Consider the following 23,232-nt stretch of genomic DNA (forward strand, 5'->3'; position numbering starts at 1 on the left):
AAGTGTAAAGCGATCCGCGTCATCCCTGCTACTACAAGAAATCTAGAGTACGGTTGGTTGTGTATACCCGACCTACGGTTAGCCACTCTGACTTCTATCCGACTCTTACTCTTACTCTTACTCTTACTCTTACTCACTGCTTCCTGTTAACACGCCAACTTACGCTATATACCGCAAAGCTCTCGGCCCGTCTGAAGATCGTCTATACCTACAACGATACCTATCCCGAGGGTCTTTTACATACTTATGTCTTCTCAAATAAACTGTTGAGATTTCTCAAGTCGTTTTCAAAGTTTTTCTCTTAAATACAATCAATTATTCAATTTTTATAAATTTATTTATTCATTCAAAAATTCACTTTAATTTTTAAAAATCGATAGTCAAAATTTCGATGATCTAATTTTGAGATAAAATGATTTTTGCTGATAAAAAAAAGTTAATTACTTTTATGGTGAATTTTACTTCTCAATAATTGAGTAATAAATAAATCAGAAGTAGCAATCTAAATAATTATTAACAAAACGATGATTAAATAATAAATAAATTAATCTCTGTCAAGAAAAAAAGTATTAAAAAAGTTAAATAATAGCCTTAGTATATTACACTATTGTAATCCCTAGAGTTTTAACATTCATTAAATTCATGCCGTAGGGAGGATTCATATATATATACATACATACATACATACATATAGTAGCTATTTTCTATATATATATTTAGAGTATCACAAATGCAATAATAGTCCGAGAAGCTTGGGGTACGATTTACGTACACATAAAAATCGATCCTTTTTATATATATACACATATATATATTTATATATATAACCATCTCTGTCTCTGCCTCACCAAAATGAAATTACACCCAACCGTGATGAATGTATATACTATTACGTTCCTCGCCCATTTCGTTTAATTAATTTAAACTCTACGAGATTATAAATTGGTAAAACCAATTGGACGTTGATTAAACAAAACGTGAGTTGTAACAAAAATCTATAACTATTTAACAAAAAAAAAACACCATGAATATTTAATTTAGCATCTCATCTCCTCCACTCACTTTCTCATTACATATCAAATTTATTTTTTTTTATGGCAATACTTTGACTCCGCATTCATTCCCCGCCTAATGTTGTTTTAATGTCAGGCCATTTTACAGATAAAAAAAACAATAGATGAAATATTGAAGCTTATCGATGTTATTGCTAGGCGATATATTTATAAAATGATACATACACTGATGCACGTTAACTAAAATAGACACGTGCAATCTGGATCGGCAGACGTGTATCAGCTTCCTTTGTTCTCTATCACATAAGTTATAGTTACGCTGCTGTACACATGCACACAACTAAACGTCAAATCACATAACTTAGCGATCCACATTACATTATACATAAAACTTGTTTCTACTATAGAAGTAAGGAGGGATACTTTTAGATGATTCATCTGTACTTTAATAAATAAAATGAATTATTTTATTTGTTATTCCAATGGATTTTTTTTTGAAAATAATTTACGACCGGGTTTTATTAAGCTTATCCCCTTTGTAATGAAAATAATTCTCGTTTGATAATTAAAAATGCAAATTTTATTTCAACTTTTATTATTTGCGATATATATTCTGGGGTAATTATTTTTTTAATTAAACTATAGAATATTAATTAAATATTTTTTTTTTTTATGAGAGAAACTGAAATTTTTTTTTTTTAATACGGATGCAGTTTTTACGGACGAGATAATTTTTGAAGTTAAAGTTATTTTACCTCGATAAATAATGGAGATGAAAATTATCAATTAAATATATGCATAGTAATGAGAATAATAAATAATGCAAATAAAGCTTGATTAATATTTACGTAATTTAAATAGTGTAAATATTAATAATTGTCGGTAAATATTTGACGTAGCGTAACATTATTCATCGGTACGGATATTTTTAAACTTGCGTGTAAATAACCAAGTTTGGGGTTAAATGGGGCAGCTGATATAAAAAATTTTTTCACCGTAAAAATTTTGTATTTTTGTTAAAAAAAAAAATCTACTTGGGTAGAAATTTATGGTTTGACTGCAAATAATTTTAAAAAATGGAGTTGATTTTAATGCAGAAATTTTACTGCAATTTTTTTTTTTAATTTGTGTCTTATTTTCCTCAGACGCTTACGAATTTACGTGTCTCATCTTGCACGGTCTCGTATATAAATTTTATGATCAGCCATAAATAGAGTTTCTAAGGCGAACATTAATTTAGCTTTGAATTTTACAAGTCAGATCTATTTTTGTGAAGGAATTAATTAAATTAAAAGTGTCTCTGGCAATAATTAATAACTTTATAAATTTTAATGTCGAAAGTACAAATTTATCTGAAGAGACGGGAGTTTGAGTTTAAAAATGGCTGACGTGGATATAAAATATAAAAAAAGTGTATAATAATAATGAAGAAGAAGAAAAAAAAAGAAAATGCAATAAAAAATATTGAGCGGTGAGATGAGGTTGAAGGTTGACAAGAGGGCGGCGGGTGGGAGAGGATGAAATTGAAAGAAGAAGAAATAGGAGTTTATATATGTATGTATATAAATGGCAGCGGAGTGTTATGTTGTGTGTAGTGCAGTCGAGTGTGTGCGAGTAGTTTGGGCTCCGACCGCCAGAGGCTTGAAATGATAAAATTTTAAACATGGCCGTACCTCTCCCTCAGTCAGGCGTACCAAGGCACAATCGATCAATAATCTGCCTTGTTTAATAGAGGCACCAAAAATTTTCATTAGCTTCCGAGCTTAAAAGTAGCCCGCATTCGGGAGCAATGTTTTGGGAAAAAGGAAAAACATTCGAGGAGGAAAATAAAAAAAATGTTGAATGGAATGTTTTTTTTTGTCGTTTTTATCGGGTTGCTTTCTGTTGGCGAACAGCTGGAAGGCACACCCTCTTGAGCAACAAGAGGATCCTTTGCGCGGATATTTTTTCAGCTTTTATTCAGTATTGTTTTTAAATGACTGTAATTGTGTACAAGTTTTTTTTCTGTCAAGCTCAAGGAGATAGAGGTGTTGATATTTTTTGTACAAACTCGTTTAATGGAGAAGAATATTTCACAGAAACAATTTTATAAAAAAAGATTATTAATTATTGTTGAGCTTTTATGTTCGATAACACGAGATTGGAAAATCATTTTTTATAATTTTTTTCTTTATTAATTTAATGGTTTCATTAAAAGTAATTTATTGATTTCTTCTAATAAAAATTAAGCGGAAAAATTATTTTTTAATTTTTCTTAATGAAAATTTGTAAAGAAACTTATTTATGGAATTTTTTTAATAAAAACTTGTAGAGTAAATTTTTAGATTAAAAAAGTTTAATAGTAATTAAAAAAAAATTATTAAAAATTAAAAAATTACTTACTCTTGTTGCACCTTTTCCTCGACCTCTACCTCTTTCTCTAAAAGTACCATCACCGGTTTGTAAATGATATAAATGCTGTAACAAAAAATACAAAAATTATTAAGTAAAAAAATTTTTCCAAGTACTTGTAAGTTTTTTTTTCAATTTTTTCTTCTACTAATTTGAAAAACGGCCGTACTAATGCCGACACTAAATGCTTGACGGCAGGTAGATAAGGTAGAATCCACAAAAAATCTAAAAAAAAGTAGAACGAAATCTACAATACCCGCTATTTTTATCAATCTGCATTTTACCGACAGCTTAGTGTATCGACAGTACGAATTTTTCCTCCGCGGCTAATACCGATACCTACTGCACCTCGCGAGCGCAGGTTGCGTGCGTCATCACAACGAAAAAAATTGAAAACCGTTGAAATTTTTTTTACGCATGCGTGCGTACGCACGTACGGCGAAAGAAAAATTGATTTTTTTTGCCCATTGCGCAGGAAATTAAATTACCTTTCAAACGTACTCAACTAAAAATTTAATTATCAACTCAGCATAGTTCTCGTGTCAGTGCCCGTCCACACTTTTTAAACCCTTCTCAGTCGCAATTAAACTTTTGATGAATATCTAATTAGATCATCGGGCAAAAAATTTAATTGGCAAACTAAAAAAAAAATTATCCACTTCTAAGGCTCGAAAAATATATTTTTTCATTTAAATTTCAATAATTGTCTTGAAAAAATCCATAGCGTACATAATTTCAATGAAAATATGTGAGAACGAGGAAATGAAGGCTAGAAAATGTAAATCAGTTTTTTTTGCTCTCATTATATTTTTCTTGTAAAAAGGTAAATTAATAGCATCGATACACATAAACATGATGTACCTTTTTAATATTTTCACTTAGCAAACCCACTGGGAATATTTTCACACCTAACAAAAGTATCCATGTCGCATTAAATAAACCCACGCTCGAAAGACAGGGGTGCCTTGAACTCGTGTCTTTTTTACTCGTGTCTTCCTCTTCTTAACACATTAAACATGTAATATATACACAACTTTTCCTTGCATAACATTGTATAACACCCTTCTTGACCATCGCCACGGATTTCCCTCGCAATCCCATTATGCAACCCCGGCATTCCGCTACCAACATCGAACTCAGCCCTAGAACCAGAATCAGGTATGTTCTCGGCTGTGTTACAAAGCCGGGATTGAAAAGGGGCCATGGCAAATGTCAATATCGGGAAACAGATTTTCAGTGAGAAGAAAAAAGGGAAATGGTTACCGATGGACATGGATAGGGCGCGAATCAGAGCGTAATTAATAGAGGAAAAGATATTACTTTTTCTCGCCTATTAAACCTGTGGGATCCTCAGGATTCAACTCGCAATCCCCTGGTTGCTACAGGTTTGCTCGCATGGAAGAATAAATGTGTAAGCTCTTTTTAAATGTGCGGCCAACTTTTAATGAGATTAACCGGGTTGATAGGGAAATATCTATAATCAGTTTGGGTTCGATGTAAAAATAAAAATCTTTGCAGAGATTAGTCATGTAGAAAAATTTTATATTAATAAAATATCATCACTCATTGAAAATTATATTTAATAGTTAATAGATTCATTTTTTTTTAAATGTCATTTAAAAAAAATTTTGGCAATGACTAAAATCACCTGGGAAAAAATATTGGGCTAGAAATACAGCAAAAAGTCTAAATTTGGTCGAAATCGCGCTGAAACTGTAGAATTTTATTGAATGAGGGCGAAAGTTGGCCGAAATTTTATTATTTTGAATAGACATCCCGAAAATCGACCGATAAATTGAATCGGCCTTTTTTCGGTCTAGTTGTCAGATGAATTTCAGCCTAGTTAGTTTTCGGTCTTAAGTTCACTACCTGGGCCTTTTGTCGGCCAATAAAAAATTTCATCTTTTTCTGGCTCTAAGTTTTTTACTCAAGCAGATAATAGATGTTTATATTCCGAAAAGATAATATTTTTAAAAATAATTAATGATGAAATTTATATTTATGATATTCCGTAAATAAAATTGTCAAGTATGACATTATCTGTCGAAAAAAATCTGTAATATTAATTAAACATGAGTTTAAATTTTTATTATTGACATGCGACGATATTCTTGTTTCCTTAATTATTTTCTGGTTGATTTTAATCTCGAGCTATCAGTTACTTTTTCATGTTAAAAAAAAAAGAAATGTTTTTAAAGGCGGTCAATAATTGCTCAGGATAATTTATATAATTTAACTTGTCCTTCGTTTATTTATATTCTTTTACTTCTACTTCTTCCTTAAAGAAAGTGGTGTGCGCGAGAATGCTAAATATTCATTTTCGACATATTTAAATTTATTAAGTATCCAAATGTATTATGAATACGGTATTTCGCATTATATTACATTTAAGAACGCGAAAGACACTGAGCCAATTATAAGCACGCGCGTACACGCGGCAGCTGTCAACGATTTAACGATAAGCTAATTAAAATATTTCATATAAATAATAATAAAAATAATAATAGCAATAAAAATTATCACCAAGAGTCAAGACGGCAAATTTTAGCTGATGAAAGCTAATTGATAAAAAATGTCTGATCTTTATTCATGATATTTTTGACTTTGCTACTAATTATGTTTTCAAAAGAATTTATTTTGATAATAATAAAAAAAAAAAAAAAATACATATTTATTATGAAATAGGAAACGACAGTTGGATCTTGTTATTTATCATTAAATATATACCAACCATTTGTTCCATATGTTATAATAATAATTATAGTCAAAAATTTACAATAGACTATATTACTATATATATTTATATTATATTATATTATATTATATACATATAATGTACAAAAAAACCCCGAAGCAAAATGAAACATAATTCTGGAAAAAAAATTTTCCGGTATGTAAGAGCTGCTGGGGTAAGTTGGTCACTATAAACATCACAACAATTTTTTTTTCGAGCGTTTGTTATTTAACTCAGTTTTTGAATTTACAAAGACTGAACCAAAATAAAATTCCAAAACAAAGTAAAGCTCTGTTATTTTTATACAAAGAAAAAATTTGGACTTGTTTAGGGTGTCCAACTTTCCCATAATTTGCTAGAGTCCGTGAATAGGTTTTTAAAAAAAAATTTCTTTTCACAAAAAGGAATCTCATTTTGCCCTGGGTTCCCCTAAAAATCCACATATATATTTATTTTTATAGATACCAGTACAAAAAGACAAAAAAAGTAATTAAAAAAGTTATAAATTTAATTTTAAATAAACCGGATTTCCGTATTATAAACAAATGACATTTTTTTTGTCACGGGTAAAAAAAAAAATTATAAGTGATTTTTATCCGTATTTATTTTTAAAACTTTTGTTTGGGACGGAATGAAAAAAAAAATAATAATTCGACCTTAAAAATGTGTTTAAGTAGAATGATAATGGTAATCGGAAGTATTTAAGCGTTGCAATGGTTATTTGAAAATAAAAAATATATTCGAAAGTATGTTTATGTGTATGTATAATAGTTTGCAGCTGCTATACTAGACATGAGTGTAATTCGTCATGTCGGATCTGTACGTGTGTTGTCTGATGGTCTCGGGTCTATAAGTCTGACTGGACGTTCGATCGCGAAAGTTAAAAAATTTAGTATGTGAGGAGATAAATAAGAAGGAGGATGAGGATAAGAAGAGGGGATAAGTTAAGACTGGCCCGTTTTATTCAGTGGGCAGTGTTGTGTGTAGAGTGCATGCATGCCTATCAGCTGACTTTAATTCCGGCAAAACCATTTCATTTGAGTGTCTACGACAGATGGCCGGCGGCCCGAAAGAGCCGTTGCTTTCATTAGAACACCCTTGATGGACGGTTAGAACAGGTTGTTATGGCCCGCCCGCTATATGCTGCATGCTATACGCTACTCCGCCGGAAGAGGACTAAAGTTTGTTAACTCTTACTGAAATCAGGTCAACGAACCAAAAAATTTCACTTTTTTTATTTTTTTATCAGTATTAATAAATTACATGCTTCGGATCGCTGACGTGGCTGTACCCTTGCAGAAATTGCTCGAAGACATCTTAATCAAATATATCTGACAGCGATAATTAACAAGTTTTTTTTTAGCATAAAAGATTTTGTAGATGGGCTTAAAAAAAAATTTCCATTCTTTTATCAAAAACTATAAATTTTTAGGTTTGAAGTGACGGTTTTATATCTTGAATACATGCTTTGAAAAATTTGTAGTTTTGTTGCAAATTCTGCATTTGAGGTTTTTTGAATAATTTTTCTATTCATAAAATTTTCTAATAGATTTTTAAAAAAAAAATATTTTTTCAATTTCTTTGAAAATTCTAAAGGAAAAGATTGAAAATTTTTTTTGTTTTAAAAACTGATAAGATTTATTATGTCGAAGGCAAAATAATTTTCTAAAGTCTGAGTTTATCTGAAAAGTTATAAAAGTCGATTGAAATTTTTCGGGCAGACAAAAGTTTTAGTGTTTTCAGAAAGAAATAAACTTTCAGAGCTATAAAATATCGCAATATTTATTTCCAATAAATTTAAATCATTCATTGAATTATCTAGTCGAAAAGCAGGAAGAACAAATTCCATTTAATCGAAAATTTTTTTCCAACTAGACTACAAAGTTTCCGTTGGATTGCAACGAATCGATTTTAATTTCGCCATGAGATCAATTCATCGCTACGCTCGGTTTAGTAACAATAATAATTTAGCATTATGTCCGCATCACCTGGCAAAAATTTACGATGTTCACTTGATTCGTCACACGCACATCCACATCAACATGACGCGTACCCCGCATTTTCAGCCCGATTATTTAAAATTGATAGACAACCTCCGTTCAATGCCTCGTAAAAATTGCAATTATTTTTACCACCCCTCTCTACACTACACACTATTGCTTTCCTTTTCAACCCGACTATCAATTAAAGTACAAAATTAGTTATTGTTGTACAGAAAGTCGTTAATGGCCGATCCGTGTTCTCTTAATTGGAGTAAGAAATTTTCACCGGCATTCATTATTGAATTATTGATCAAAAACCAATAGACTGCATTATTCCGCAAATTTTCATCTAAAAAACTGCTAAATTTTTCAGAAAATAAAATGTTTTCCTTTGATAACTCGAACGAAAACTTTTGATTGCACAAAGCCCAGATAATTTGTAAACAAAAAACTTTAATTTCATCGTAAACTTTTCCAATAATTTCTTATAATTAAATAAATATCGATCCTAAAGTGGTAAACCATTGCTTTTACCTCTCCTAGCATAATTTTAAACGACAGATGACAAAAATACATTTCGTATTCATTAACAATTTCAGAAAAATAAAAAAAAAAAATCCCGTCCATTGAGCAATTAATCATTTTAAAAAATAAAAATAAATTTAGTTAAATCTAATTTCGATCTATTGTATTCCGAACAATCTGTACGAAAAAAAGTCCATTCATCTTCCACGTGGCCATCTGACAATAGAATAAAAAAAAATGTAACACAATAAATCAACAGAATTTTTAGGAAAAAAAAAAAATTCTCAGTATAATAAAAATGTAATCGAGAGTCACAATTGGTCGTAATTAAATAATTACAATTTGAAACCAAAAGTAATTATCACGTATAGACAAAAGTGGATATTTACTCAGCTCAGTTGATAATTGGTTGAAGACAACAAAAGAACGTCGCGAACGACCCGGATGCGGCCTTTACCTTAACCCTAACACAAATCAACTACTTTTGTAAATATATATCTATATATACGAGGTGTGTACAAGTATACTTGGGAAACGGCTTAAATAATTATTTTTACAACATTTCCAAGTATACATACACACACAAAACTCTTGGCACGGTCGCGCTCGAGCGCCTTGCAGCTGGCCCTCTCGGCTATATTCGCGGCTTACCATCCGATATATATGTATATGTATATATATTAACTACACTGAGTGTGTAAGGGCGTCCCTGTATGCAACTTTCGTGGCTACGCCCTTAAAACCATATATATACATTAATATTTTTATATATACATGTATATATACAGGATGCACGCCTTTTTCCCCTGAATTCGAGCGCTCCCACTCTATCGAGGGAACTTAAATGTTTATGTGATATATATTTATAGAAGTTTGTTGTATTTTTCTGCTTAACAGGCCACATATCAAGAATATCGATAACCTATTCTTGTTTTTCCCCTTTTAAATGAAAAAAAAAAAAAAAAAAAAAAAATGAAAAAAATGAGTTGGTAATGAAAAAAACTTTAGCTCTCTGTAATTATATCGCGAAAAAAATTCACCTGCGAAATTCGTACCCGGTAATTTAAGTTTCAATTATTAATGAAAAAAAAAAAAAAAAAGAGAGAAAAACGTCAATAAGGAGAAACGAGTAAAAAATAAAGTTTAATATGGAAACTAAAAATAGAAGCAAATTATATAGTTTATGAAGAAAGTTAACAAGAGGACGTGAGTTTTCGAAACTGATGTGGATAATTAATAAAAATATTTTAGTGTCTTTAAAGTTTTTTGGCGCCGTTCCTGTTGAGTATGGAAGCAGGATAAATTACTGACTCACGCGATTCGGAAGGTCGGTCGATTTGTAACCCCCCGCGGATAGAAGGATAGAAGAGAAAATTCTTCCGCATTCGCTGCCAGAAATAGACCAACTGCAAATATATATCGCGACCTTCATTCTCTCAATTTCTCCCTTTTTCCACCGTCTTTCTCATCAACCTACACACTCAGTTATACATATTTATATACCTACATATATATGACGATTCTAAACACCATAGGGTATATTAGGAATGGACACTTGTATTTTGGAATGTAGGTGAAATAATTTAATCAATTTGTAGTGAGCAAGAGGAAAATAATTTTGTAATTATATTTATATTGTAGAGATTTATTTTTGGACATAAACGAGCAGATGCGTAGACCACCAAAGTTGATTAAATGTCATAAAAGGGATGACAGTTTAAACACAGCGAAGACTGTGCATTAGACATTCAACAGTCACAATGTTAAAAATCTTCCCACATGGCCTTTTTCTGCTAATATATGTAACATGTTCCTTATTTCTACATTAACATCAAATTGGAGGCCGTATCCTTCAAGAGAAACACGTGTTGTAAATAATAAAATTTAAATACAACGAAATTCGTTATCTAATAAACCATATTCTGGTATCAATTCAAATACTTTAGACTTCTGAGTAACAATGAAGACAGGAATATAGTCTGATTGGTTGCTTTTCATAAATAAGTGCGTTGTTGATTACTGGAAGTTTTAATTATAATTGTTAGGAGGGTAAACGATTGTTATGTGACCACAATATTGAAGGTCGAAAATAATTATTTTTAAATTCGTATTTGTTCAATAAAATGAGCAATTTTTTAAGCGAAAACCTTAAGATTCATTAGCTTATGTTTTAATTGTTTATTTATGACTGGAAAATATTTTAAGTAAATTTGCGATGCAAAATAACAAGTCGATGCAACCAGTGTCTCACGTGAATGTCCACGTGGATATGTTATTGTTTCGAGTGCGGGATTTTCCTCGTTCCTCGTTTCTCTGACTCGTATCGGTGAGTGGAGCCAGAGTCACCCGAGAGTAGTACATATGTATAAATATATATATATATATAAATGAATAGTAGTGGAGATATATAAAGGTGGAATGGGTAAAGAGGGTCGACACAGCAGAGCCATACAACAGGCAGCATATCCAGCACTCGACCCTCCTTACAGGAGGGATTTCATTCATGACCCGCTCAGTACCAGCACGTTTTCATTCGACTACTCCGACTCCGGGTCCTCGGGCGAGCGAGGGCAGCGATACATTACGCCACTACGTTACACTAGAAAAGGGTGGCTAGGTGGTTCGGCAACTCTGGTGTCGCTTATTCTCCTCTGTAGCTGGTGGTCTTTCTCCTCACGCTCAGACTTGACTCGTGTCGCGGCACATGTCGTCTCTGAGGGGACTTTACTCGGATATTCGCCATTTGATATCTTAATATGATAGCGAGGGGTAGAAGGGCCCATTACCCTCGCTTTTTTTTTATTTAACACACTCGTTCATCGTCCCAATGTCATAGGTCAGTTACGTTTTATCTTCAACACGTTGTGGCCCACTTCTTAATATGTAGCGTCTACTCTATACTATCGGTTTTATTTTACTTAACTTTTATTTCTTGAATAGGTGCGACTTATCCGAATATTTTTGACAGAGTTAAGTATATACATGGAAGGTACAAATAAAAGCCCTTTAAATTTAAAGGGCTACGAGTCGGGCACCGGCGAATAGAGGTTGGGTATAAATGGGGCTTAAAATCAGTGGCATTAGAAAATGAGGACCGGTGCGTATGGTAAAAGAAAGTGAGAAAAGAAAAGAGGGCTAGTATATTATGTATCTTAGTATGTGCACCCGGTCTTTAAGAAGACGTCTAGACACGCCAGGTGTCATGTCTGGGGTTTTGTTGAATATGCGAGGGTGTACAGTACTCACACTCGCTCAAAAATTCTATACAAACACTACAGATAATTAAGCAGGGGTATCGAGACCGGGTACCTATTCCTGATGTTATAAAATCTCGAGGCTCTATACCCGGACGGACCCCTCCAAAATGCCGAGGGACTGTATAAGTCACGGGATACCCCACTCTTATTATTGTATATCCAAAGTACTCCCCCATTAAACCCAATTGGGTATTATATGTGTGAGTTTGGCACGAGCCACGTGAAAAGAACCCAAGGCGCCGCCCATTGTCGGCACGTTTGTCTTGAGTCTCCTCATATCATGCATCGCCTCGAGCTCTACTGGTCTGCTGGTCTCTGGTTCTGGTCTTTCATTTCGTTCCACGAACCTTGGAATTCTACAGGCGGCGAAAGTGGATGCCAAATGCTCCAGCAAACGGGTTACTGGGGATTACTGTGTTTGTATTGGCTTGAATTTCCTCTGATTATCCCTGGGTTCGTGGACTCAGGTAGCTGGTGGATAAGGATGATCGGGTATATATATATATAGACAAGTAAACAATGGATTGAAAGAGTGCTGAATGCTCGCAGACGTGTTGTAGATATTGGTATAGGGGATAAGTGAAGTGAAAGACTAGATATAGGGATAGGAAGAATCAGCGACCCAAATTCCCAGCGGGTTGGCGTGACGAGCCGGAAAACCACCGGTGGATTTCCCTAACCCTTGTATGCACGACCGACGACCCTGACCCCGATAACAGGCACAAACGTCAACGCCCTTGCATCACCTATACGCCGGGTTTAGCTCCAAAGCGTTTATGTAATACCTTCTGCTTGTGTTCTGGTATTTTATCTCACTCCCGTGTTCTTGAAGCCGCAGTCTCAGGAGGAAGGAAGACAGTGTATGTTAAAGAGGGTCTTTTCAGTGGCATTACTCTGACAGCAGAGCATTCACTCTAAAGCTATAAAGCGGCTGCCTCCCGTAAGGTTTTATCTCCGAACCCTCTTTTACCTCTACCGCTGATACTCTTTAACTTGTCTTCAATCATTCCTTCCTTCCTGTGCGATACTTGTCACTCCGGTTAGTCAATTACACCGAAGATAAATAACTTCTTGGTTTATTATTTTTCGAAATTTTTTTTTTATCAGTAAAATGGTGTCTAGTATAATGGATAATTAAAAAGTTTTATAATATGAGTAAAGAACGAGGAAAGGAAGACGGGGGTAGAGAAATTGTGAAATGTAAAATGTCAAGTTGATGATAAAATTTATTGGAATCGATATAAATTGTTGGCGAGAGTCATTAAGATATAAATGGAAAATTAAACCCGTGGCCTGGGGGTGAGGGTCTTTGGGTAATATCGCGGTTCGTTTGAAAAGGGCAGCATCCACATAATTTAATTTAACAGAATTTGGAGGTTCTCTTAGTTGCTCCGACGTTGAAGCTCAACAGTATTGAGGACCGAAAGTGCTAGTGGTTCCAAGGGTTGGAAACGGCCAGATATTAGATCGGCTCTCTTGAGGCCACTCGTAACTTTGAATTTAACGCCCGTGGGGCCTATTCGCTGCTAGAACCGAGCCGCGTTTAACTTGAAATACTGTTTGCCTCAGACTCTTGGTAGCTATACCAGCTACGATCCAGTTACCGCCTTTACTAACTTACGGAGATTCAAAAGTTTTCTATTCGCTCGCTCAGACAAACTTTCTGCAGCATGAAATATTAATCCCGCTGTTTCTACGAATTCATACATCAGTTATAATATTATTACTTACCTTCAATGAAATTTCTGACAAGCATACCGTTGGAAAGCAGCTGGGGTCAATTCCCATCGCCAAAGTCAAACTGAGTCCTTTCCAGGCTCAAAATTTTCAGCCAGTAAATAATTCCAGCAATGCATCAATTTTTTTATAGACTTCCGATCGTTACCAAACTCTGTCCCATTTAAATAAAAATTATGTTAAAAAAAAAAAAACAACAGATGTTGCGGCCATACTGCGAGCGTGTAATGTTCCCATGCATTAATTAACCATTAACCAAATTCGTTCTGGTTACAGGATATTTTGATAAGTTTCCAAAATTTACGATCCATCATTATGACAGCACGTCGTATCATACATTCATAAATAATGTTGATGCATACGTTAATATTAACGCTGGCGCTGTTATGTTTATATAGATATATATATTTATAAATACATAATGTAAATTATCGGGTGGGTATTAATGAGAACAAAAGCAAAGCGGCTCGCGGTCGATGGCTAGCTGGCTGATAGAGTGTCGCGTGCAAAGTTCCCTGCGATATACTGGGATGGTTTGACGTAGGCGGAACCCAAACAAACCGGCTCGAGCTTCAGGTCAAGGTTCCACCCGCTATAATACTCTGCTGTCTCATCCACCACCCACACCCACACCCTCTCGAGACGCAAACTGGTATATGTGTACTACTCAATCCGCGTAGTACGATGACCACGGATAACACGTACCGTAAATGTGGACACGCGATTTCCTCACACGTGCTCCAGCATTTTTTTCATTTAAATAACTCGTTTGCCGAATTCACTCTCAGTATTCATTTAAGAAAAAAAAAAAAAAAAGAATTCATTGCAAAACATGTCGAGTATTTGCAGCACAATTTATACTTTATGAGCGTCTATTAAAATATAAATTATTTTTTATATCTCACAGTGTTTATACCCATCTCATTGACTCTCCTTGCTCTTTAATCCCGACATGCTAACAGTCTACTTCCTAACTTAATCCGTAGCTTCCGACGCCGCGGCAATCTGACATCCTTTTTTATTTTCATTGGCTACCACTACATCTCCATCAGCATCACCAACAACTGGTATTGGTAATGCTGTCACTGATAATGACAGTGCGGTGCACACGGTAGCTAATATACAGAGACAGACTTTGCTATCAACTTTACTGTTGGGGACTCATTCCCAGGATTTTTCTATCCGCGAGTGAGCATACACTCACCCAGATTGCTGATGTGTCCATCGTAGGCTAACTAATCAATTTATCGTCGGTCAGCTCTCGGGTCTCGGGTCTGCCTGCTCGGATCAGGGAGTAAGAGATGAGACGAGTGTCCAATAAATATATTAAGCATACAAGTGGAGACTTTAGTGGGATGGAAGTCGAACGGGCAAGTAAGAGCAAGAGAAAGGGAGAGAGAGAGAGATTGGCTGGATGATGCTGCAGTAGCTGGACCAGAGTAGCAAATTGGCCCGGCAGTGGCTTGTGTGCTGATGACTCGGTAGTTGAGTGCGGCTTCCGTCGTGTCCGCACCGTTACAGGTTCATAAAACCTGTTAACCGATTATTATGCATGTCCCGACACTATCTTGTTTCAGAGCCAGCTGCTTTGCTGTAAGGTCTCGTCATTTTTTCGTTCTCACCCTTTCGTCAGATAACAACTCTTCCTCTCACTCGGTTCTTTTATCTCTATCAATTATACCAACAATTATTTATATCAGCAACTTAACATGGGCTCGAATTTCAATTTTTTTTTAATTAAGTCACCTGCTGAGTATTTATTAATAATTATCACGAATATCAATTAAAAATTTAATGACCGGTTTTTTCGGATTTAAATTTTAATAAATATTTTTTATCAAGAAATTCTTCGCACAGTTATTCACATATTATTCTTGAGAATCTTGAGGATTTTAATTAAAAACCCATTTCCTTTTCTATCTGCTTTCCTTTCCATTGTCAAGTTACTTTAAGAATCTACCAACTACTTCAAAAGCTTTATCTCCACTTAATAATGCATTTTTGTACTTTTTAGCTCGAAAGAAAATTCATTTATTCCTTTTGTTTAGTTTTAATATTTATTATTTTCACATTAATACCGATGACTTTTTCATTTTGTCATTTTTAAGTGACTACTTCAAACAACTTAACAGTTTATTTTTAAAAATTACGGTACCTAAGCCTCTAAAATCGAAATTTTGACGCAATAATGCCGAAGAGTCCCAAAAGTCCGTAAAGTAGGGGACTAATTTTTTTTAGTCCTAATTTCGAAAATATTCTGATGGCCTGTTCTGATTTTGTACCGAGGAAACTGAAAAATGAACGGAAAAAAAATTTCAAAGGTTTTTATGTTCAATGAAAATTTTAGATCCCACGTAATTTTTTATTAAAATAAAGCGATTATTAATTTTTGTATATTGATTTAGTGATTAATGAATAATGAATTTAGAAAAATATATTTTCGGTTAAATGTTAAGTTTATCGTTAAATAAATGATGAGGTAACGTGTGTATGAGGGTAGAAAAGGTTGATGATAGTCTATAAGGGTACATTAGCCTGAAAAATTTTCTCTTATGATCCAGGCAATGGCAGCTTATTCCCACGATCTACTCGCTGTGTATCACCCGCATTTGTTGATTGAATTGCCTTCCGGATGACGAAAAAAATAACGTTTGTATATTTATTTAAGCCGGTTTACGTACAAAAAAAATAATTATACAATTTTGAATTAATGTCTCGGAATAAATTTTTTCGTTGAAATGTAAATCAGGGGTACGAATTTTTTAAAAAGTTTTTGCACTGGATCTGGATCTGCATTAGAGCCGCCTCGACTTTAGGTAACAAGGGATTTTTTTATGATTACCATTATGATTATTATTGTTATTATGGGAGATATGTATTTTTGTGTAACACAAGATTTGACTTTTACGTGATCTGCTGAATGTATGCGTGACGTTGATTGTAAACGTGCTGATGCATAATAGACTGAGTGCCCTGAGAGCACGCATACGCTCTCAACTTTCGAGGACATTATATATATTAATATACGAATATATAAATCACGGGTACACGTACGTACAGATTTATAAATATAAAATATGTGTATAAGTATTAACGCGTTTGTTATTATGGCCACTTTGATCAGACTCTGTGACTGTCGAGTGTCTCGTACGTGTCCATGTACATGTATGTTTTAAGAGTATGTACACTATCACTACATCACCGGAAGTCTCTTGGGAAATTTGAAAAATAATCCCGCTGATGCTGACAAAGATGCTACATCCGCACTACACTTTTAAATTATGGCCTTCAAATAAATTTTAATAATAAATATTAATTTTTTTTTCACACTCTCTAACTGGTGATTATATCACATTACATATATTAATAATTTACTACTTTTTTTTTTTTTTTTTACTTCAATCATTAAAAATATTTTCATAAAAATGAATTATTAAAATTTCTATACAAGAAAAAATGACTAAATTAAAAGAGGGTTAACATGAAAATTAAATTGATAAATATTATAATAGAATTGAAGATTGCAAATAGCGTGATCCATAATCTGTACAGAGTGACCGCGTCGTTCTTTTATGATAGACACACTCCGAGTAACTATATCCGTGTACACACATATTTATACACGTATGTCTATATATGTCTGTAGGTTAATGTAATTCGCAGAGATCTCATTGCGAGAGTAGTACGTCGGGAAATTGATTGATTAACTAATTCGCAAGTATGATTCGTTCTAGCATGTCAATCCTCAATCTGAGTCTCGGTACTTGCACAGATTGCATTGAGAGCTGCCTCTAAAGTCCAGACAAACCTAAACGCATTTTTTCATACTTTATTTATTAATTCATTTTTCAAAATATTACTATTTATCATTTTTGATATTTAATTCATCAATATAAAAAAAATATATATATATATATATATATATGTATATAGAGGTATATATTGTATTATATACGCCTTCAATTAATCATTTAATGCCGCTTGGGAAAATTCGTCATTTACTGTTGACAATGACAAAATTATTTTTCTTTCAAAATAATCATGTGTGTGTGAAATAAGAGTGCAATGTTTTTGACCTCATATATATATTCGAATATAGTAATACATATATATAGCAAACGAAACAGACATATGGAGATGTTGAAGAAACGAATAAGCGGCAGATGTTTCAGTACACGCTGAAAAACCGGTCGGTGTTGATGTAGCTGCCGTAGCAAATCGCTATAAAAATATCGGCCATTGTTGCACCGACAAGCGTATTTGTAACGGTCGCATACTGTACCAATGTCTACTTTATATATGTATATATACGTATATAGATATAGTACATAAGATAATTTGTAATAGGCTTATAGATTATGAGAAATTTATTTGACTTTTTTGAGTCTATTATTGAAAAAAAATTTCTATCAAAATATATGAAATCATGGTATGGCATCAAAAAAATTTATCTTTTCATTTAAAAGGCATTGAAATTTTTCATAAAAGAATGATGAGCTTTTCTATAAATAGGATGTACCCATGTATTTATATTTAACATAACGAAACTTGGGTTCACGCATCATCGGTTTTAGAGCCTAGTAATCTCTGGTAGTACTCTCGATGATGCTAATCGTCATGATAATCATAGTCACTATCAGAAAGAATAATGCAGTGAAAAAAAGTGTATGCAGGTAACAAACAGAATTACGCCCGATGATGATAGATTTTTGTAATAATTGCTGACAGCTGTTCTGATGTCTCGGGCGCCTATAAGCGTGTGAATTTAAATAATTAATTTTTGTCTCGCTGGCGGATGGCAAAGAGAAAATTTGGGAGGAACCTATCACGGTTACGATTAATCTCGAGAAAGGTTGAAGGGAGGAATAAAGAAGCCCTAACCACTTGTGGTGAATAGATTCTATTTTGGAGTCCTAGATAAATAAGAGAAAGCCAAAGGTGCACTAATCGATATTGATGGCAGCTGTCGGTCTTTCTCGTGCACTCTCATACTCTGTCAGAGTTATGTCGGGCACTAAAAAGTGAGAAGTTGCCTAAAGACAACGTAAAAGGAAATGGATTTCCTCCACACGTGGTCCTCATTTGGAGCATAGATGCTACTTGAGTCTAAAACATCTGCCTGAGCCTAACTTTGAGAGCAAAGTCAACGCGAGTAGAGCTCAAGATGTAGTGAACCCGAGTGAACTAAAAAATTAAAACACACCCAATTCGAAAAATTTCGATTGAAGGTTTCAACTCTCGCTCAAGGTATTTTTATTCCTAAAAAATGTTACCTCGGTGTTCTTCGGTCTTATATTTAATGAAGGTGCATTTTCTTGTAGGAGAGAATCTTAACGAGGGCAGGGCATAAGACGGCAGATGTTTGTCTTAACAATTGTAGTTTTGTCTTCCACTTGTTCCACGGGCTCTGTTCGGTGTAGATGACAATCTATATACTTTCATTTCGTTTGGACTGACCGCACGTTTTCCTTTTTTTTTTTTTTTTAATAGAAAAAAAAGATGTTATAGCTGGATACAAGTCTTTTAAGGCTCTAAATATCTCGTTCTGACTTTAGCAGATTAATAGCTGCGATAAGCGTGTAAATGTGTAAACGATTTTAATCAGATAGATTTCGTTGTCTGGTTAATTTATTTGTATTTTTATAAATAATTCTGGTGACAGGATCAGTATTTATTGAAATTTAAATAAAATGTGCGTGACTATAAATTTTTTTAGGAGCCAAAGAAAGCTATATCGGATTAATTGTAATCAAAAATGCCATCTGTTGTGTAAGTAGACGGAAGATGGAAGATGGAAGAGAAAGAGAAAGAGAAAGAGGAAGAGAAGATTGAAGTTGCAGACGGGAGAACTATCGAAAGCAATAAATTTATAAATCTAAAATCAGCAGCATGAAGGATGAAAAAGCTCAAGGTTTTATTCGATGCTAGTCTAAACTTATAAACTACAATGAATCCTGTTAGTTACGGGCTCCCCTCAGCTTCTTACGTCACAGGAATTGTCCGATTTTAGAATTATTGATAGCCGGGTTCAATATCTCATTTTTCGGTCCATCGTTTTCTTATGTCTCTGATATTTATATTTATATTAAATTCATTTTTGGTCTTATTTTAGTTTATACTGGACTTTACAACGTGCCGAGATGTCCAAAAAAATATCCCATCGTTACCATGACAACTGTGCAAACAAAATGGCTGACAGCTTCCGGTTTCGAGAGTCAAGCAGCTGTTACGCGGATCTAGTTTCTAATAGGCACCTCTACAATATATATATATATATATATATATATATATATATATATATATACAATACATACTAGTTGTTAACCAGAAAAAATGATATATTCCATCTTTGTATCCATGATCAGTCTACAGAATAGAACAATTTATTATGTAGCTGATTTATGAGGTCCGAATTTCTTAAATTTAAATTTCGAATCAGTTGTAGTTTCGCAGCATCTTTATATTCTTTCTACAAAATCATTTGTCATCAACTGAACGCACGTTCATTTTCATCTTTTTACAGCTTTAATTAGAATTTCAAAGCTCGCTTATTTTAAATTTCCCTCTTAAAATACAAAAATAAATATTCTCTGTGCTGAAATTTTGACATTATAGAAAAATCTCTGACAGTTATAAAAGTGTTAAAAATTCGAAATTTTCAAGAGTCAATACAAATGTATATATTTTTTCCAAGATTGAAATATAAAGCGAATAATCGGTAGGAGGTAAAAATTTTTTTAGAGTAGAAGTGACGATAAATAGTAAAAATAATGTTTTTTTTTTTTGTATTTTGATAGTAAATATTTTATAAATTTTATAAATCGAGCTGTTTCTGTTTTGAATTGTTTCGTATATTTATTGCTGTTTACGATGAAAGAATAATTATACAGAAAAGCAATTGAAGCGGGATTAGAATTTAAAAATGAAAGTTTAAAGAAAATGAATGACACTAAATAAAAGTATAAATCCAATATGAGGGTGCGTTGGACGAGTTTAATTGATCTGAGCGGCTTGATCTATCTGGATGTAAATGAGCGTAATTAGCGTGGCACATAAATCAAGGTAGTGGTTCGGCGGATCGATCAGGGGACCGAAACAGGGGATGAAAGGGAGTCAAGCGCACAAGACACTAACACAAATAAGACTATTTATATACACACTTCGTATTTATATATACACACAGATAAATTGACAAACTGGGACGATTTTCTTTCGGAATAAAACTAATGGCCACTCGTAATTGGGATTAGCAACAGGGCTGCTGTGGACCATTTGGATTAGAATTAACCGCTGTACGTGTGTGCGCACATTTGCTACCAAATATGCCCGCTCGTACGTGAGCTTCAAAGCCAATTGCGTCTGTTTCGCCCTACACCGTGCTCTTAAAATTAAAATTTCATTGTGTTTCTCAACGAACCACGGAAACCCGCCTCCATTTCTTCTGATCCTCTATTTCTCAGTGGCCAAATTCGTTCAAACTTATTGTCATACTTTTTTTTTTAAATAATTGGTTTTTGAAATATTTAATAAATAAGTTGACTGACTTTGAATTCGGCCATATTGCCTAGCATCGATTAAACTTAAAAGCCGTTTGGGCGCAGCCGAAAGAAATATGACGCGTTACGGTGGTGCCCCATGGCGCAAATAAATCATGTTCTTCTATACCACTCTAGTTCACTCAAGCTTATATATATATATATATATATATAGTTAACTATAGCATTCGCCCTTTATTCACACGGAGCAGACTATAACTATCCCAATGCGATGTCATAAAATCCATCTAATATATATGATAAATTGCTTTGAGCAAAGACAAAAATGACCATTTTCATCGACGTAAATTTATATCTTTATATTTTTATATCTATCATAACCGATTATTCAGATAATCCAGATCTGTGGACATTTATACCCGACCTTGATCCCCGAAATTCGTGGAAATGTCGTGGCTATTTATTTAAATACTTGAAAACATAAAAATAAGTATTTTTGTCTTCACGTTAGACGAATTTTGTTTAAAGTTTTATAAATAGTTCTGATGATTATTCTAGATTGAATAGAGGAGATCAAATGAGATGCGAAACGTGTGTGTGTATGTGTCTCACTAATATACTAGATTCACTTTTATGACGTCATAATAAACCGACAATCAACTAGGCATTGTCGACATCATTCTCGCCAGCGCTCTCTTACTTTGACCTAACTCTCATATTGGTCTATTGTTTTCATAACTATATCATTGATTACATTCATATGTCATTTTAAAAAAATTATTTTTATAAATTAATTATTGATATTTTTTTTTCTTGAACAAATATATTTTTTTTATGAAAGAAATGAATTTGTTTTAAAAATAAAAAATTCAGGGTATTTTTAAATAATAATTTCAAATATATATTTTTTTATATATATACATATTAATCATAATAAACTGTATGAGTCACATCCTTTTTAAAACAATTTTTATCTATCAATTTTATTTTTTATTTTTTTTAATATATATGTACTTTAAATAAAATACTCACAATCACATCATATTTTATATCACACATACATATATACCATGTGCACGTTTATATATATATATATATATATATATATATATATATATATATTGTACACTCAACGTTAATAATACAAATAAAGATAATAAGAAAATTTAATAGAATTAATCGAGCTTAGTTGTTATAAAGCAGACATTGAAAAACAGCGACAAGGATTGTTAATGCTTGAGCTATCTCATTGACATCCCCTATTAACCATTCGCATCTAAGCTTGTCAATAAAAAAATAGAAAGGAAAAAAAATTATAAATATATATTAGGGTGACTCAAAAGAACCGGCTATTTTATTTTTTCTGCCAGTAGGTAAAAAAATGACTACCCATTCATTGAAAACTACTCCCCCCTCGAAAAATTTTCACATAATTTTGAAAGTTCGCGCCAACACTTTTTCAGTATTTTTCCAACTTTTGAATTCCGGTAATTAATGATTCGTTTACGTAAATCATTTTTAGATCTACAATGGAGCAGTTTCTTGAGTTTAAAATCTCTTAAGACATCAAAAAGGTCGCTGGCATTGAAAAATTAAAATCCTCTGAAATTATTCTCGGCTTTAATGGGTTCAAAATCTCATTAGCAAATATAACTTTCATTATACAGAAAATGATCATCTTTACTCAGTTGTAACAAAACAATTTCAATCTCGCGGTCTTATTTGTTTTTTCAAATAAGAAAATACTAATTTTATCCTCGAGGCTTTAAAATCGAGCTTAGAATTTTTGAACCGAGGAATATTAATAAAATCTTCATTTTTGTCTACTGCTCGGAATAAATTCTCAATTTTTTAAAAACCACCATATATATGTTATATTTAAAGGACACTAATTCTCATTAATTGTACTCGTTCAAAGTATATCAGAGGCTTCATACGTAAATGCCACGTGCATTTGAAACATATAAAATATATTTTCCACATGTCTTACTCTTTATCTCTATCACTGAACATATATTTATTTATATATATATATATATATATATATATATATATATATATATATATATGGATGGATGGATGAAGTATGTACTACGA

At 33.0% G+C, this 23,232-nt stretch overlaps 1 protein-coding gene across 1 annotated transcript in view; it reads right to left on the bottom strand.

Annotated features, from left to right (window-relative positions):
- Positions 1-23,232, bottom strand: part of LOC103575228 (methylcytosine dioxygenase TET) — a 67,214-nt gene that overhangs the window by 23,990 nt on the left and 19,992 nt on the right. Inside the window, exon 3 of the mRNA XM_008554933.3 lies at positions 3,396-3,470. Within this exon, the coding sequence (XP_008553155.2) occupies positions 3,396-3,470 (75 nt within the window). The remainder of the gene's footprint in view (positions 1-3,395; positions 3,471-23,232) is intronic.

Source organism: Microplitis demolitor, chromosome 3, assembly GCF_026212275.2.
Source record: "Microplitis demolitor isolate Queensland-Clemson2020A chromosome 3, iyMicDemo2.1a, whole genome shotgun sequence".
In the NCBI taxonomy this organism is placed as follows: Eukaryota; Metazoa; Arthropoda; class Insecta; order Hymenoptera; family Braconidae; genus Microplitis; species Microplitis demolitor.